General features: G+C 38.8%; 1 protein-coding gene across 4 annotated transcripts in view; it reads right to left on the bottom strand.

Moving 5' to 3' along the window:
- Positions 1–16361, bottom strand: part of LOC132398052 (uncharacterized protein C8orf48-like) — a 78727-nt gene that overhangs the window by 27497 nt on the left and 34869 nt on the right. For all 4 annotated transcript variants that reach the window (XM_059976975.1, XM_059976976.1, XM_059976974.1 and 1 more), the window contains exon 4: positions 6039–6271. In XM_059976975.1, coding sequence (XP_059832958.1) covers positions 6039–6271 — 233 coding nt within the window. The remainder of the gene's footprint in view (positions 1–6038; positions 6272–16361) is intronic.

The following is a 16361-nucleotide window of genomic DNA, read 5'->3' as shown; positions in this document are numbered from 1 at the left end:
CTAACAGCTGTAGCACAGCCAATGATCCCATTCATTGTTGAAAAACTTGCAAAAACTAACAGTTAAATTTTGTTCCTGCTACTGTTCATCAGTATATGATACACTGAAACAAAATCAGATTTATTATCACTGACATATGTCATATACTGCAACAATACAATGCAAAGCAAAAAAATTACAAGTTACAATAAAGAGGTTGGTAGGTAAAGGTAAAGAGAGGTAGCAAGTTTATGTGTTCTAGTGAGGAAAAATAATTACGCACTGATGTCTCCCCCTAAAGACAGCCAAATCTATTAAAGAGAGGTACATTATAGTTGCAATCATTAACAATGGCTAAAAAATCTTGTCAGCCACATACAAAGTGGCATTGCTTCAAAGGATGCCTGGAAAAGACTGGTAAGAGGGAGGAAACACGAGGAAATCTGCAGATGCTGGAAATTCAAACAACAACACACACAAAATGCTGGTGGAACACAGCAGGCCAGGCAGCATCTATAGGGAGAAGCGCTGCTGACGTTTCGGGCTGAGACCCTTCATCAGGAGGGAGGAAGCTGCTTTTCCCAATCAGTAAACAACACATTCTCCAAACTGATTGTGCATCATATTTGAATGGATCTGTTTAAAAGATTCTGTTCAGTATTATGCTAGCTATGAAGGAAAAAGTTTAATAAGACAATGTTCTGCTCACAAATCACCTAGTTTCAACTTCCTTTTGCTTTCCTGCATTCAGAGCAGCATATTTTACATTTTCTTAGCTGCTTCCACTAAGAACATAGGAATGGGAACAGCTATTCAACTGCTAATTTATTCAACCTTTAGATTGTGGCTGATCTCTTTGTTGCCTCCAGTTTCTACTGCACGATCTATTAATTCATATCAATAATCTATCAAAATTGTTAAACTGGTTCATTTTGCTTATCTCACAATCACTTGTCTCCTTTTCCTATATACCTCACATCTGTTAACAGGTTCTGAAAATGACTCACCAAGCTACCACTAAAACTCCCCCTTCTTTCTTGTAGGAAATACTAGATAACAAAGCAGGAGTCTGGTGTAATTTAAAGTTGCAGACATAAATATGATGTAATTATTGGAACTGTCATGTCATAGAGAAACTTCCACTTATTCATGTAATGTGGGTATCACTGACAATAGTGAAAGTTATTTTTCTGTTTTCTTGAGCTGAGAAGCTATTAATGTATGAATAGAACTCTGTACCTGTAAACTCAGCTATTACTTTGCCATTAGTGATACATTTTCATTAATACTGCATCTATGGTGATAAAATTGTTAAATTACTTTATTGTCACATGCTGTACTGAGGTATAGTGAAAAACTTGTCTCGCATACTGCCCACCACACAGATCAAATCATTACACAGTACACGGTAAAACAATAACAGAGTGGAGAATGTAGTGTTATAGTACAGAGAATATGCAGTGCAGGTAGACAACAAGGTCACAAAGAAATAGATGTGAGGATGTGTCCATCTTATTGGAAACGTTCAGTAGTCTTATAGCAGCAGAATCAAAGCTGTACTTGACCTTAGTGGTACATGCCTTCATGTACATACTTTATCAATGAATAGGGTATCATCATTATGTGTCATGTCGTTTGACGTAGTCAATCATCTCATGACCATGATTGTTCTTTGCAAATTTTTCTACATAAGTGGTTTGCCATTGCCTTCTTCTGGGAGGTGTCTTGGCTGGGTGACCCCAGCCATTATCAACACTGTTCAGAAATTGTCTGTCTGGTGTCAGTGGTCACATAACCAGGACTTGTGATGTACACCAGCTGCTCATATGACCTTCCAGCACCTGCTCCCATGGATTCATGCGACCCTGATCGGGGAGCTAAGCAGGTGCTACACTTTGACCTGCAGGCTAGTAAAGGAAAGAAGCACCTTACACCTCCCTTTGCTACAGACGTATCTCCACCTTGCCACCCATATAGGGTATGTACAAGTAGTAATCCTCAAATGCTTTGCCTTATGATAATATGAACTGCATTTCCATTGACGTCGTTAACAAAAATGTAGCACAATTAACAGGCCTTGCAATCCAATATCTTTTTTGGTAAAACTATTTCCACTGAATTCAGCACAATGATTGGAAAAGCAGATTACGATTTGGAATGACAGCAAAAGGAAAAAAGTTCCATATTTTATGACAACTGATTTTAGTTCACAACTGACCCGCACTAACAGTGAACTTCGAGTAAATTGGTATGATGTTCAAATAATGTTGCATTCATATAAAGACCCGAGGAATACATTGCAGGGTGCGTTATTATGAAGTTGTTTGAATATTCTGATGTTTCAAGCAATAGCCTACCCCTGGGTCCAACAAAATGAACATTATTGATCTCTGGCTTTTCTCCCTAGTTGTGTGTTGCTGCATGTGGATAAGGGAGTCATGAAAATCAGTCTCTCTGTCAGCTAAGCCTTTCTCCAATAACAGTTCTGAAGGCAAAGAGAAAATGAAACATGAAATTTTGGACATGGAAGTGGTGCAGTTCTTAGTGCTGCTGTTTCACAGCTCCAGAAATCTGGCTTTAATCCTGTCCTTCTTGTGTGGAGATTGCATATTTCCCAAAGGGATCCAGTGTCCTCCCACATGGTAGGTTGATTGCTAAGTGTAAATTACCCCTTATGTACATGAGTGGCAGTAGAATTAGATGGGGTGGGAAAAGGAATTGATCAAGAATGTGAGAGGGAAATGGGAATAGTGTGCCTATGTGTGCTTGAAGGCCTGTTTCTGTGTTATATAGAACTGAGTTCAATGGTCAATTATGACATCATTAATACGTTATACATCTCCAATATCATATATGTGTCTGTGGATGAAAATTGCTCCTTACTGGCTTTACAAAACACTTTGTGACAAAAATTCCAGAAGAGAACTGCTGAAATGAAATAGTTTTTAAGGCTGTTTTGTGGATGTGGTAAACCTTCACTTATAGTTAAAATCCCAAAATTTACCAGCATCAGCGAGAGAATAAGGGAAACATTAAGACCAAGTACTGGTAAGTGATCATACCTCTCATGATCTTATGCTGTGATTTAGCAAATAATAGTTGGCAACTTATTAATTTTGGCACTCAATGGTTGAATATCCAGATCTGTATATTATTTTTTATTTATATACTTAATGTTATTAAAACTAATGTTAGTTTATATCTTAATTCACATGCTACTAGAACACTTATTATATTGTTTTGTAAAGTCAAGAAATTTGTGGAAGGACATAAAATGTTCATTAAACCAAATACACTGACAAAGACCTCTATTCAGCCCCATGTATTTGCAAAAATGAACTGAATGTCTAACAGGTAAAGACTTCCTCTATTCATGGAAGAATGAAGGCTTGTTTATTGAAATGATTTGCAACACAGACACAAGAAAATAATCAGAGGGAAGTCTAACAGATCAAAACAAATATCACTAGCTTTTCAGAGTTGCAAACAGAAATTGTTTTCTTGGCTGGCACACGCTAGGTTCTGAATTTTCTGTGATGCATTAAGGAAAATTTCTCTGAATTTCATCAGATTTTACTGATCTGGATTTGCTTCTTGGAATTCTGATCATTGACTTAACAGCAATCTCTATAAATAGACAGCCACTTCAGTTGCTTTTCTAAGCTGCATTGCAAATTTAATTGTTTTAAATCCCCACAAGAATGGTTCTGCAAGAGTGCCAAGGATGGAATGTAGGTATGATTTGCAATAATGTTTAATTACACTTTAGTAGATAATCCCACAAGAAAGGTGCATCGCAGCTGCACAGCATGGTTTCCAATTTCAGTATTCCATTTATTGCAATGCACTAGGGCAAATTTAATCGTATGTAATTGCAAGATTGCTAAATACCAGTTTCATTTTTCTTTCCACCGAGATCTTCTTATAGCGGAAGTGCTTGTGATACTTGGCTGCCAGCTGATGAAGTGACAAAGAGGTTTGATTAAGGCTGATTATGTGGAATGCATAGTGAAACTAAAGAATCAAAACCAATTAGAGTCAAGTTGGAAAGTGCCTATCACTATACTGCCATTTGCCACAGGGCAACCTTTAAAATTTAGCTAGAAAAATATCTACTTAGAGGTAACTTGCAGGGCTTATCCTGACCTAATGAAATGTCATATGCTGGATAAGTTCCACATTTGAATCTGTTTAGTTAATTTACTTAATCTTTGCCGAGGCAGCATGAAGTTGTCCTTGCCCTGATTACTAACTTGTGATTGTGGCTGAAAAATGGGCATTGTTGAATTTAGTGGCCTAATGTTAACTTTTTCCCTCTCTCCCAAGAGTGTGGGCAATGCAGTTGCCTTGGTGCCTTTTTCCCTCTCTCCCAATAGTGTGGCCTTGGTGATTGGACATCATAACTTTCTTAATTTCAGGTACAGGAACAAACAACGGGAGTAAACTAAAGAGGAAAAGATAAGCCACAATAACAGAACGTACACTCAATGGCCACACCTGACCATCAGATATACCTGTTTGTTAATGCAAACATCCAATCAGCCAATCATGTGGCAGCGACTCAATACATAAACACTTGCAGATATGGTCAAGATACTTATTTGACATTCAGACCAAACATCAGAATGGGGAAGAAATGTGATCTAGGTTACTTTGACTGTGGAATGATTGTTGGTGCCAGACTGAGTGATTTGAGTATCTCAGAAACTGCTGAACTTCTGGAGTTTTCATGCACAACAATTTCCAGAGAATGGTGCAAAAAACAAAAAACATCTAGTGAGTGACGGTCCTGTGGGCAATATTGCCTTGTTATTGAGAGAGGTCAGAGGAGAATGGCCAGACTAATTCAAGCTGACAGGAAGGCGACGGTAACACAAATAACCATGTGTTACAACAGTTGTGTGCAAAAGAGCATCTGCAAAGCACAAAGAAGCTTGAAGTGGATGGGCTACAGCAGCAGAAGACCACCCTGGGTTCAATTCTATACCTCAGAAAGTAGCCACTAAGTATATAAACCATTTTGAATACAGGCTCGGGAAGTGCTGCAATTATGCTCCCTTGGGTACCAAGCTGTAAAATCTGGCACTAGTTAAGTTCCTGCCTGAAAATGCTTAGGGAAGCATGTTTCTGCTAGTCCCAGAAGGAAATCTCGGGCCTTTGTAACTTTGGTTTTATCACTTTCCTTCTGTCATGCAGCTTTACAGTTCCTCATCCCACTAGAAGTCTGTTTACTTTGTCTAAAAGGATTTTTGTGGGACCCCTGTGTCAACTTGATCACACAATATTACATTTCAACTCCCACTTAGTGATAATAACATTGCTGTTGCCAGCTTTTGTTGGGTGTCAGATTAGTAATGAAAGCTAAAGCCGCTCCAGGTCATCCTGTGGTAGTTAAAACTTCTCCAGGTCACTCTCTGAAAGCCAAATGTTTCACTGCCTATTCCTGCTATTGAAATCCGTCATCGGAGCTCAGTGATGGTCAGAAATGAACCAGATATTTGACCCCTTTCCCAGAACAGATGAAATAATACCACTGATTACTTCTCCCTTGAACTCTCTTCACATTGTTGACACCAGCTCAAGCACTTCAATTGCAGCCACAGTTGAAGCTATCTAAAACAAATGAACTTAATTTTGTAAACAGAAGAGATTCTGCAGATGCTGGAAATCCAGAGCAACACAGAGAAAATGCTGAAGGAAGTAAGCAAGTCAGGCAGCATCTATAGATATGAATAAATTGAAGTTTACATTCTGACTTCTCCCTTCCTTTCCAGTCTTGATGAAGGGTCTTGGCCTGAAACGTCAACTGTTTATTTATTTCAATAGATGCTTCTTGACCTAACGAGTTCCTCCAGCATTTTATGTGTGTTGCACTGAATGTGATTTTGTGCAAGATATGGAGAATCCCTATTGTTGCAACAAGAGAGGAACAATGTCAATTATAACTAAATCAACTTGCTTAATGCATTTTAGCCCTAAATCCAATGGCTTCTATTCTTAACTCACTGCAACCAATACATGAACACACAATGGGTTGAAATAATAAATAGCACTAATACCTGCTTGACCGTCTCTGTGATGTACTTGAGCCTTACTCGATTTATCAGATGCTGGGGCACTATGCAGTTTTGCTGAGGAGCAGTTTCTCTTCCCAATGGCTTGGTCAAATGTTGCATTCCATACTTATTAGGCTCTGATTGCTCCTGTTGAATGCGCTGTTGAATCTGATCAATTTTCATGCTGCAGTATTTCTGCACAGGTGCTGACTCTATTAGGATTGGCTGAATAGACTCTGTAGAAAAAAGTAGTTCAAAATAAATTGTACATGGAGAGAAAATTCACGGGTAAAAAGTTCACAAAATCAAAAGCCACTGTGGTGAGGAAATTAGTTTTGCTTCACATAAATTTACCTACTCCTCCTACGCAAATGCAGTATAACATCCTTTATTGAAACTAGCCACAGTTCTAAGTGCCTCGGTTGGCTTAAGTTATTCTCCCAAATTACAGTCCATGAATCTTGTGAGCATAATGCTTTACAGAATCCTACTACATTCATTACTATTCCATATTGTAAGAACTTACATTTATCATTAGAGCTACATTAATGCATAACATAAAACATCTCTAAATAATCCATCATTTGCCAAAGATGATTATATTCTGGAACACAATAGGATCTCTCGAGTAGGTGAGCATCCTCCATAGTTTGAACTCTTGTGCTAATTTTTGGATTATCCACAAACTTCTGTTTCATTTCTTGGAAGTGTCTAAATCATTAATAAGAATAATATTACAGCCCTTAATATTGATTTTTCAAGAAAGCACTGAAACCTGGTTTACAAGTTGATCAAAATTCACTGACTGAATGATGAAGGATAGCAAATAGTTACCAATCTCAATTTAGATTATCACTATACTTCCAATGTTTTATTTTATAGAAAAGCCTATTGTTAGGTCACCTAAATAAATATCCACATCCAGTACCCTATGTTGAAGGAAATTGGTTAAACATTACTTTTTGCATGAAACCTTGTTGAACACCATTGATTTGTTTGTATGTAATCATACATGGCATCCATAATTATACAATTGAGCTTTTCACCTAGGCCCAAGTGAGTGAGTGAGTGGGCCAACAATTACTTGTTTTTTTTAAACCTTAAATTAAATGTGCCACAGTATCTTCTTTAGAATGTTCCTTAATTTAACAAACACAATATTCTTATCTATAGTAATGTCAATAATTACATTACTAACATCATCATAAAATGCTGTCAAGTTGAACACCATGTTTTGGAGAGAAGGCCAATATAAACTTATATGACAATCATGATGCCATACATTTGGGAATCATTTGTAACTTGTCCTTCTTTATTATTCAATAACCCAGTATGATTTTGATGGTACTTCAGTTCTTGGATTAGCAGATTATCCTATTAATCTCATTTGAATGTCCATTTCCCAGCCTTTAGCCATATGAATGCAACTATAACACTAAAAAGTAACTCATTCTATATAAAACACTTTAGGATATAATTTAAAAATAGCATAAGTCAGTTATCAAGATTTTTTAAAAAGCTGCATCACCTTCAAGTCAATAAATTAAACTTTGAAATTTATATTAAACTAAGAAAAAGCTTATGTGTTTATATTGCACCCTTCATAATCTAGGAAATCCCAAAACACTAGAGAAATTACACACTTTTAACTTGTCAGTATTGTAATTCATGGAAACACAATAATTTATACACAGCAACATGCACAAACTGCCAGAGGAACTCAGCAGGCCAGGCAGCAGCTATGGAAAAAAGTATAGTCTACATTTATACACAGCAAGGTCTGACTAACAGCAAAGAGATAAATGACTGGAGCTTGAGCTGCATTTTTTTTTACATGTTGTATTTTTCAATTTTTCCATCAAAATGTTTTATCAGCAAGAGCCATGATCATTTTTATATGATCTTATGAAGAATTAAAATAGCTTATGTTTAGGGTGGCAGGGTGGAGATACCAGAGGAGCTGTAAAGGTCTCCTTCCTTCTGCTAGCTAACACATCACCTTTGGGAAAGGAGTTGCACCTGCTTAGTCCATATCCACCCCCCCACCCCACTTGATCAGGGTCATGTGAAGTCATGGGAGAAAGTGGTTGATGGTCATATGAGCAGTTGGTGTATATCACAAGTCCTGGTTATTTGACCACTGACGACATACAGCCAATCTCCGAAAAATATATTTATAATGGCTGGGGTCACCCATCTTGTAAAGACACTGCCCAAAAGGAGGCAATGGGAAACCTCTTCCGTAGAAAAATTTGCCAAGAACAATCATGATCATGGAAAGACCATGATCGCCCACGTTATACAACACATTACATAACAAACAAATTAATGATGTTTTGGAATTAAAATCTTTTCTTTTTTTATATTGTTACTTTCTGTGTTTTGATAATTAGGTTTCATTTGAAAAATTAAAACCATGTCCTTAGAAGCAATATTTCTTAATGGTTGACAGCAGAGATTTTGCAGATGCTGGAAATTCAGAGTAACACATACAAAATGCTCAAGGAACTCAGAAGATTGGGCAGCACCTCTGGAAAGGAATAAATAGTCAGTGTTTCAGGCCAGGAGCCTTCACCAGTCTTGATGAAGGGTCTCAGGTCGAAACAGCGACTGTTTATTCCTATCCATAGATGCTGCCTGACCCACTGAGTTCCTCCAACATTTTGCATGTGTTATTTCTTAACGGTTGATTCTGGATACATTGCATCAGTTTACGTTACTGATGGAAAAGTCTGCTGGTTTGTTAGTCCCATTATAAAGATCCTGTAGAGATCTTGAACAAGTTAACAACTGATGCCTATAGCTATAGAGCAGGGGTTCCCAACCTTTTTTATGCCATGAACCCCTACCATTAACCGCGGGGTCCATAGACCCCAGGTTGGGAACCTCTGCGAGGGTGAAAGAAATAGATGGGAATCACACACTACTCTGCAGTGACATCTGCTGGAAAGTTCAGGTGCAATCATTGGCCTCGATTTTGTTGGTGCATGCCAGTAACACCATTCAGAAACGTAGATATTTGCCCATTTCAATGACAGCAATTCATATGAAGATAAGCAAGAGTAGGTCAATTAGCCTGTCAAGGTTGCTCCACGATTCAATAAGATATTAACTGTTCCAATCTTCACCTCTATACCACTCTCTCCATCGACTCCCTTGTTCAACTGTGTTAATTTCTGCCTTAAATATATTCACTACCTCTGTATCCGCTGCTTACTGAGAGGAGAAATCCCTCTTCATCATCTTAAATGGGCAACACCTTACTCTGCAACTATGCTCCTTTTCCAGATACACCCTAAAAGAAATATCATTTCGGTCTCTACTCTTATCAAGCCCTCTCATGGGCACCACAATGGTATAGTGGTTAGCACGAAGCTTCTACAGCTCAGAGCAGCGGAGTTCAGAGTTCAATGCCAGCAGCTGTACTCCCTGTGTATGTCCTCCCTGTGGAATGCAAGGGCTTTCTCCAGTTTCCTCCCATAGTCCATGACGTACCAGGTAGATCACCTAAGCTGAGGTGGGGCTTTGCTTGCTTTCAAAGTTGACATGGGGAATTTCAGAATAGGTGAATTAGTTCAGTGCACCACTCAAGGTTGTGAAGGGTACAGATAGGGTAAATGCAAGCAGGCTTTTTCCACTGAGGTTGGGTAAGACCAGAACTAGAGGTCATGGGTTAATGGGAGGTAAAATGCTTAAGGGGAACGTGAGGCAAGAAGTCTTTAGAGGGAGGTGAGATTGGAAGTGATGAATGCAGGTTCAATTTCTGCATTTAAGAGAAGTTTGGATGAGTACTTGGATGGGAGGGAAATGGAGGGCAATAGTCCAGGTGCAGGTGAATAGGACTAGGCAAAATAACAGTTCACAAGGACTAGACGGGTGAAACAGCCTGATTCTTTGCTGTAGTTCTCTATGACTCTAAGTTTTATGATTTCAATGGAATCTGGGATACATCAGGCTCATATAAAAGGAGAAATGCAGGGAGCCTTCATATGACTAAAATGATATCCCAAAGTACTTTAGAACTAATAAAGTATTGTTGGGATGTAGTTGCTATGGGAAGCACCACAGCCATTTATAGAAAAAATATCTCACAAACAGCAACATGATAATAACTGGATACTTTTTTCCGTTAAGATTGTTATTTTTTCAGGACATAAGGCATAACTCACAACTCTGACATAGAGTCAGAGAGTTTCAAATCTTTGTGGGTGGAGTTAAGAAACTGCAAGGATAGATAAAAATCATTATGGGAATCATATATAGACCTCCAAATAGTAGCCAAGATGTGGGGTTGAAAATGCAAAGGGAGCTGGAAAGGCCATGTAATAAGGGTAATGTCACATTTGTAATGGGGGGCTTCAATATGCGAGAGGATTGGGAAAATCAGGTTGGTGTTGGATTGCAAGAGAAGGAATTTGTTGAATGCCTACGAGATGGCTTTTCAGAGCAGCATGTACTTGAGCCTACTCGGGGAAAAGCTATCTTAGATTGGGTGTAGTGGAATAACCCAGATTTTGTTAGTCAGCTTAACGTAAAGGAACCTTAGGAGGCAGTGATAATAATATGATTGAATTCATATTGCAATTTGAGAGGGAGAAGCACAACTCACATGTATTAGTATCGCAATGGAATACAGAGGCATGAGAGAGGAGCTGGCCCAGGTGATTGGAAAGGGATACTGGCGGGGATAACAGCAGAACAGAGGTAGCTGAAGTTTCTGGGAATAGTTCACAAGGCACAGGATAGATATGTCCCAGAAAGAAGTTTTCAAACGGCAGGGCTAGGCAACCGTGGCTGACAAGGGAAGTTAAGGACTGCATAAAAGCCAAGGAAAGGGCATATAAGGTAACAAAAATGAATGGGAATTTGGATGATTGGGAAGTTTTAAAAATCCAACAAAAGGCAACTAAAAAAGCTATAAGGGAAAGGATGAAATATGAGGGCAAACTAGCCGATAATATAAAGCAGGATACTGTTTTTCAGTTATATAAAGAATAAAAGGAAGGTGAGAGTTGATTTTGTACCACTGGGAAATGATGCTGGTCAGGTAGTAATGGGGGATAAAGAAATGGCAGATGAACTTAATAGGTATTTTGCTTCAGTCTCTACTGTGGAAGACACTAGCTACATGCCAGAAGTCTGTGAGTTTCAGGGTGCAGGAGTGAGTGCCATTGCCATTTCACAGGAAAAAGTCCTGGGCAAATTGAAAAGTCTTAAGGTGGATAAGTCACCTGGACCAGATGGACTACATTCCAGAGTACTGAAAAGAGGTTGCTGAAGAGATAATGGGTGCATTGGTCATGGTCTTTCAAGAAATCACTTGATTCTGGCGTGGTTCCAGAAGACTGGAAAATTGCAAGTATCACCACACTCTTTAAGAAGGGGGGAAAACAAAAGAGAGGAAATTATAGGCAGTTAGCCAAATCTCAGTGACTGGGAAAGTGTTGGGAGTTCAGTATTAAGGACGAGGTTTCAGGATACTTGGAAACTAATGATAAAATAAGTCAAAGTCAGCATGCTTTCTGTAAAGGGAAATCTTGCCTGACAAATCTGTTCGAATTCTTCAAGGAAATATCAAGCAGGGTGGACAAAGGAGAGGCAGTGAATGTCAATTACCTAGATTTTCAGAAGGCATTTGATAAGATGCCTCACATGAGGCTACTTAACAAGATAAAATCCTACGGTGTCGCAGGAAATATACTGCCATGGATAGAGGAGTGGCTGACAAGCAGGAGGAGGCAAGTGGGAATAGAGAGGGCCTTTTCTGGTTGGCTGCCAGTGACTAGTGGTGTTTCTCAGGGGTCAATATTGGGGCCGCTACTTTTCACATTATTTGTCTGTGATTTAAATATTGTAATTGACAACTTTGTGACAAAGTTTGCGGATGGTACGAAGATAGGTGGAAGGTAGTACTGAGGAAGCAATGTGATTGCAGAAGGACTTAGACAAATTGGAAGAATGGGCAAAAAAGTGGCAGGTGGAATGCAGTGTTGGGGAATGTATGATAATGCATTTTAGTAAAAGGAACAATAGTGAACAACTATTATATAAATGAGGAGAAGATTCAAACATCACTGGTGCAAAGGGATTTAGGAGTCCTTGTGCAAGACTCCCAGAAGGTTAATCCACAGGTTAAGTCTGTGGCAAAGAAGGCAAATGCAATGTTGGCATTTATTTCAAGAGGAACAGAATATAAAAACAAGGAGATCATGCTGAAGCTTTATAAGACAATAATCATACCACATTTGGAGTATTGTCAACAATTTTGTGCCTCCTATATACAGAATACATACAGAAAGGATGTATTGTCATCAGAGAGAGTCCAGAGGAGATTCACGAGGATTATTCTGGAAATGAAGGGGTTAACATTTGAGGAGTGTGGGCAGCTTTGGGCATGTACTCACTGGAATTTAGAAGAATGCTTGGGGATCTCATTGAAACCCACCAAATGTTGAAAGGACCAGATAAGCTGGATATGGAGAGGATTTTCCCTCTGGTGGGGATATCCAGAACTAGAGGGCACAGTCTCAAAATTGAAGGGCAGACTTTTAAAACAGAAGTAAAGAGGTATTTTTTTTAGCAGAGAATGATGAATCTGTGGAATGCTGTGCCATAGACTATGGTGCAGGCCAAATCCGTGGGTATACTTAAAGCAGAACTTGATAGATTTCTGTTTGGTTGGGTCATCAAGGGATATAGTGAGAGGGCAGGTGTATGGGGTTGAATGGGATCTGGGATCAGCCAAGATGAAATGGCGAAGCGGACTCAATAGACTGAATGGCCTAATTTTGCTACTGTGTCTTATGGTCATCTGGTCTAACTCTTTGAAATGCTTCAGTATTCTTGAGAGAGTGCAAAAAATCAATTTAACCAGTTAACTCCAAGTGTGCTTACTTCCTTAGAAATGAACAGGAGTATCAACCCATATTTTAAAATTCAGGTCTCTGGAATGATGCAACTGTTGTATTCCTTGCACAAATATATTCCTGTCAAAAATAAGTGATATTACATAGAAAAACTGTTTATGGTAAGTGTAGAACAAAAATCAATGTGAAAGGATTTCATAGTATAATCACATCTGAAATGAAACCCAGTCCTAGCTAAAGCAGAAATAAAGTAACTGATAAGAGCAAATGAGATCCTACCATAAACTTTGTAATAGCTTGTGAATTAATCTTTATTCATAGCCTGTCAAATCTTAATGATATGAAGCAAGTCCCACTCATTTTGGTTTAATGATCTAAACAATTTCAATTCATCTCACATACTCCAAAAATTAAACATACAGTGACTCCATATGGACATCCTTTAGAAATGATCATTAAAGAATCCCTTATTTTGACTACTATCAAGCACTCAAACTACATCTAGGTTTCTTCCAGTTAGAAATGAGCCAAGCAAGTTTCATAATGGCACCAAACAAAAGCAAGTCATCAGTCTTTTCTCTGCTGATCAAAACTTTTCAACCAGTTGACAAGCTACTTTCCTAAATGAGAAGTAGAAACATTTCTGAATTTATTTAGATGCAAAATATGAGGACAGAACCCTTTGAAATTTTTACAAAATCTTGCATTTATAAAACACTTCACAGTGCAAATGAATGATTCAAAATGGTTTACTCTCTAGGTTTGTAAAAGATAAATTCAGATGATAAAAAATACTAGAAACAGGCCTTATTTAAATTGAAATGTTGACTGCCTCCCATCTTAGGTACTCACTTTTTTTCAACACCATTTCAGATAGTCTCTATATGTATGCTCTCTGGTTCATTCAAAGAACTTTCACATACGAGTCTTCAATTTGCTTTTTTTTTTGCTCATTTAAGCTTGAGTCCCTTTAACATTGGGTGGCGGGGTAGAGGTAAGTTTCTACCAAAGGAGGCGTAAGGCACTCCTTTCCGCTGGCCTGCAGGTTACTTTCATGCAAGACAGATATATTCCAAATGAGAAGAAATTTTTGAATGGAAGGGGGACTCTACCGTGGATGACAAGTCAGAGCCAAAGTAAAAGCAAAAGAGAGGGCATATAAGGAAGCCAAAGCTAGTGTGAAGATAGAGGATTGGGAGTTTTTTAAAACTTGCAAAAGGAAACTGTGAAGGTCATTAGGAAGGAAAAGATGAATTATGAAAGGAAGCTGGTGATTATATCAAAGAAGATACTAAAAGCTTTTTAAAGGAAACAAAGGGTAAATGAGAGTCAAAGGTAAATATAGGACTGATAAAAAATGATGCTGAAGGTATTGTAATGAGAGACACAAAGATGGCAGAGGAATTTAATGTGTATTTTGCATCAGTCTTCACAATGGAAGACATCTGCAGTGTACCGAACATGCAAGAGTGTCAGGGAAATTAAGGATGTGCAGTGAAAATTATGACTGAGAAGGTGCTCAGGAAGCTTAATGGTCTGAGGGTAGATAAATCTCCTGGATCTGATGGAGTGCACCCTTGGGTTCTGAAAGAACTGGAGAGTTTGTGGAGGCATTAACAATGATCTTTCAAGAACTGATACATTCTGGCATTGTACCGGATGACTGGAAAACTGCAAATGTTATTCCGTAATTTAAGACGGGTGGGTGGCAGAAGAAAGGAAACTACGGACCAGTTAGCCTAACATCAATGGTTGGGAAGTTGTTGGAATCAATTATTAGGGGTGAAATTACAGAGCACCTGGAGGCACATGACAACATGATTTCCTGAAAGCCAACATGATTTCCTGAAAGGAAAATCCTGCCTGACTAACCTATTGCAATTTTTTGAGGAAATTAGAAGTAGGGTAGACAAAGGAGATGCAGTGGATGTGGTGTACTTGGATTTCAGAAGGCCTTTGACAAGGTGCTGCATGTGAGGCTGCTTAGCAAGATAAGATCCCACGGATTTACACGAAAGTTACTAGCATGGCTGGAGCATTGGCTGATCGGCAGAAAGCAGAGAGTGGGAATAAAGGGATCTTATTCTGGCTGGCTGCCAGTTACCAGGGGTTGGTGTTGGAACCATTGTATTTTACGATGTATATCAACGAACTGGAGCATGTGGTTAATGGATTTGTGGGTAAATTTGCCAATGATACAATGATAGGTGGAGGAGCGGGTAGTGTTGAGGAAACAGAGATCCTGCAGAGAGACTTAGATGGTTTAGGGGAAGTGGCAAATTAAATACAATGTTGGAAAGTGTATGGTCATTCACTTTGGTGGAAGAAATAAACAGACAATTATCTAGATGTGGAGAGAATTCAAAATGCAAAGATGCAAAGGGACTCCAGTTTGAGTCAATGGTGAAGGTGGCGAATGCAATGTTGGCATTCACTTCTAAAGGTACAGAATGTAAGAGCAGGGATGTGAAATTGAGTCTCTATAAGGCACTCGTGAGACCACAGTTGGAGTATTCTGTGCAGTTTTGAGCTCCTTATTTTAGAAAGGATATTCTGACATTGGAGAGGGTTCAGATAAGATTCATGAGAATGATTCCAGGAATGAAAGAGTTACCGTATGAGGAACATCTGGAAGCTCTTGGGCTGTATTCCCTGAAGTTCAGGAGAATGATGGGGGAATCTCAAGGAAACTTTCTGAATTTTAAAAGGCCTAAACAGATTAGATATGGCAAAGTTAAATCCCATGGTAGGGAAGTCTAGGACAACAGGGCATGACTTCAGGATTGAAGTGTGTCCATTTAGAACAAAGATACAGAAAAATTACTTCAGTCAGAGGGAGGCCAAGTCATTGGGTGTACTTAAGGCAAAGATAAATAGCTTCTTGATTAGCTGGAGCATCAAAGAGTATGAGGAGAGGGCAGGGGAGTGGGGATGACTGGAAGAAGTGGATCACCCATGATTGAATGGCGGAGCAGACTCGATGGGTCGAATGACCTACTTGTGCTCCTATATCTTATGGTCTTATAATATTTTAGAAAAAACTGTCAATTCAGATCAACCACGTCATTCACATGGAGCCAGACTGAAATGTATCCAACAACCTGAAAACACACTTTCTCTCATCCTCCTCCAATTGGTTTGACCTGATACAATGATCAACTGATCTACAGAGCTTTACATCTTTCTCTTTTTAATTGCTTGGGGATCAAACTGTTCTAGCTAGTTCAGAACTTATTGCTTTATCTTTGAGATAATGGTGACAAGTGCCTACCTGGTGGAAGTCCTTCCTCAGTGCTACTAGGAGGAAAGTTCCAGGTTTATTCACCCAACACCGTCAAAGGATTAGCAATACATTCCCAAATTAGGACAATGTTCAATTTGCAGGCAACAGTGTTCCCACATGCCTGCTGTGAATGTTCTTTGTAGTCTAGGTCATGGGTTTAGAATAGCTTAGGCAAGT

Source organism: Hypanus sabinus, chromosome 8 (genome assembly GCF_030144855.1).
Source record: "Hypanus sabinus isolate sHypSab1 chromosome 8, sHypSab1.hap1, whole genome shotgun sequence".
In the NCBI taxonomy this organism is placed as follows: Eukaryota; Metazoa; Chordata; class Chondrichthyes; order Myliobatiformes; family Dasyatidae; genus Hypanus; species Hypanus sabinus.
Note: the sequence above shows the minus strand (reverse complement) of the source record. Positions and strands in the feature narration are given on the sequence as shown.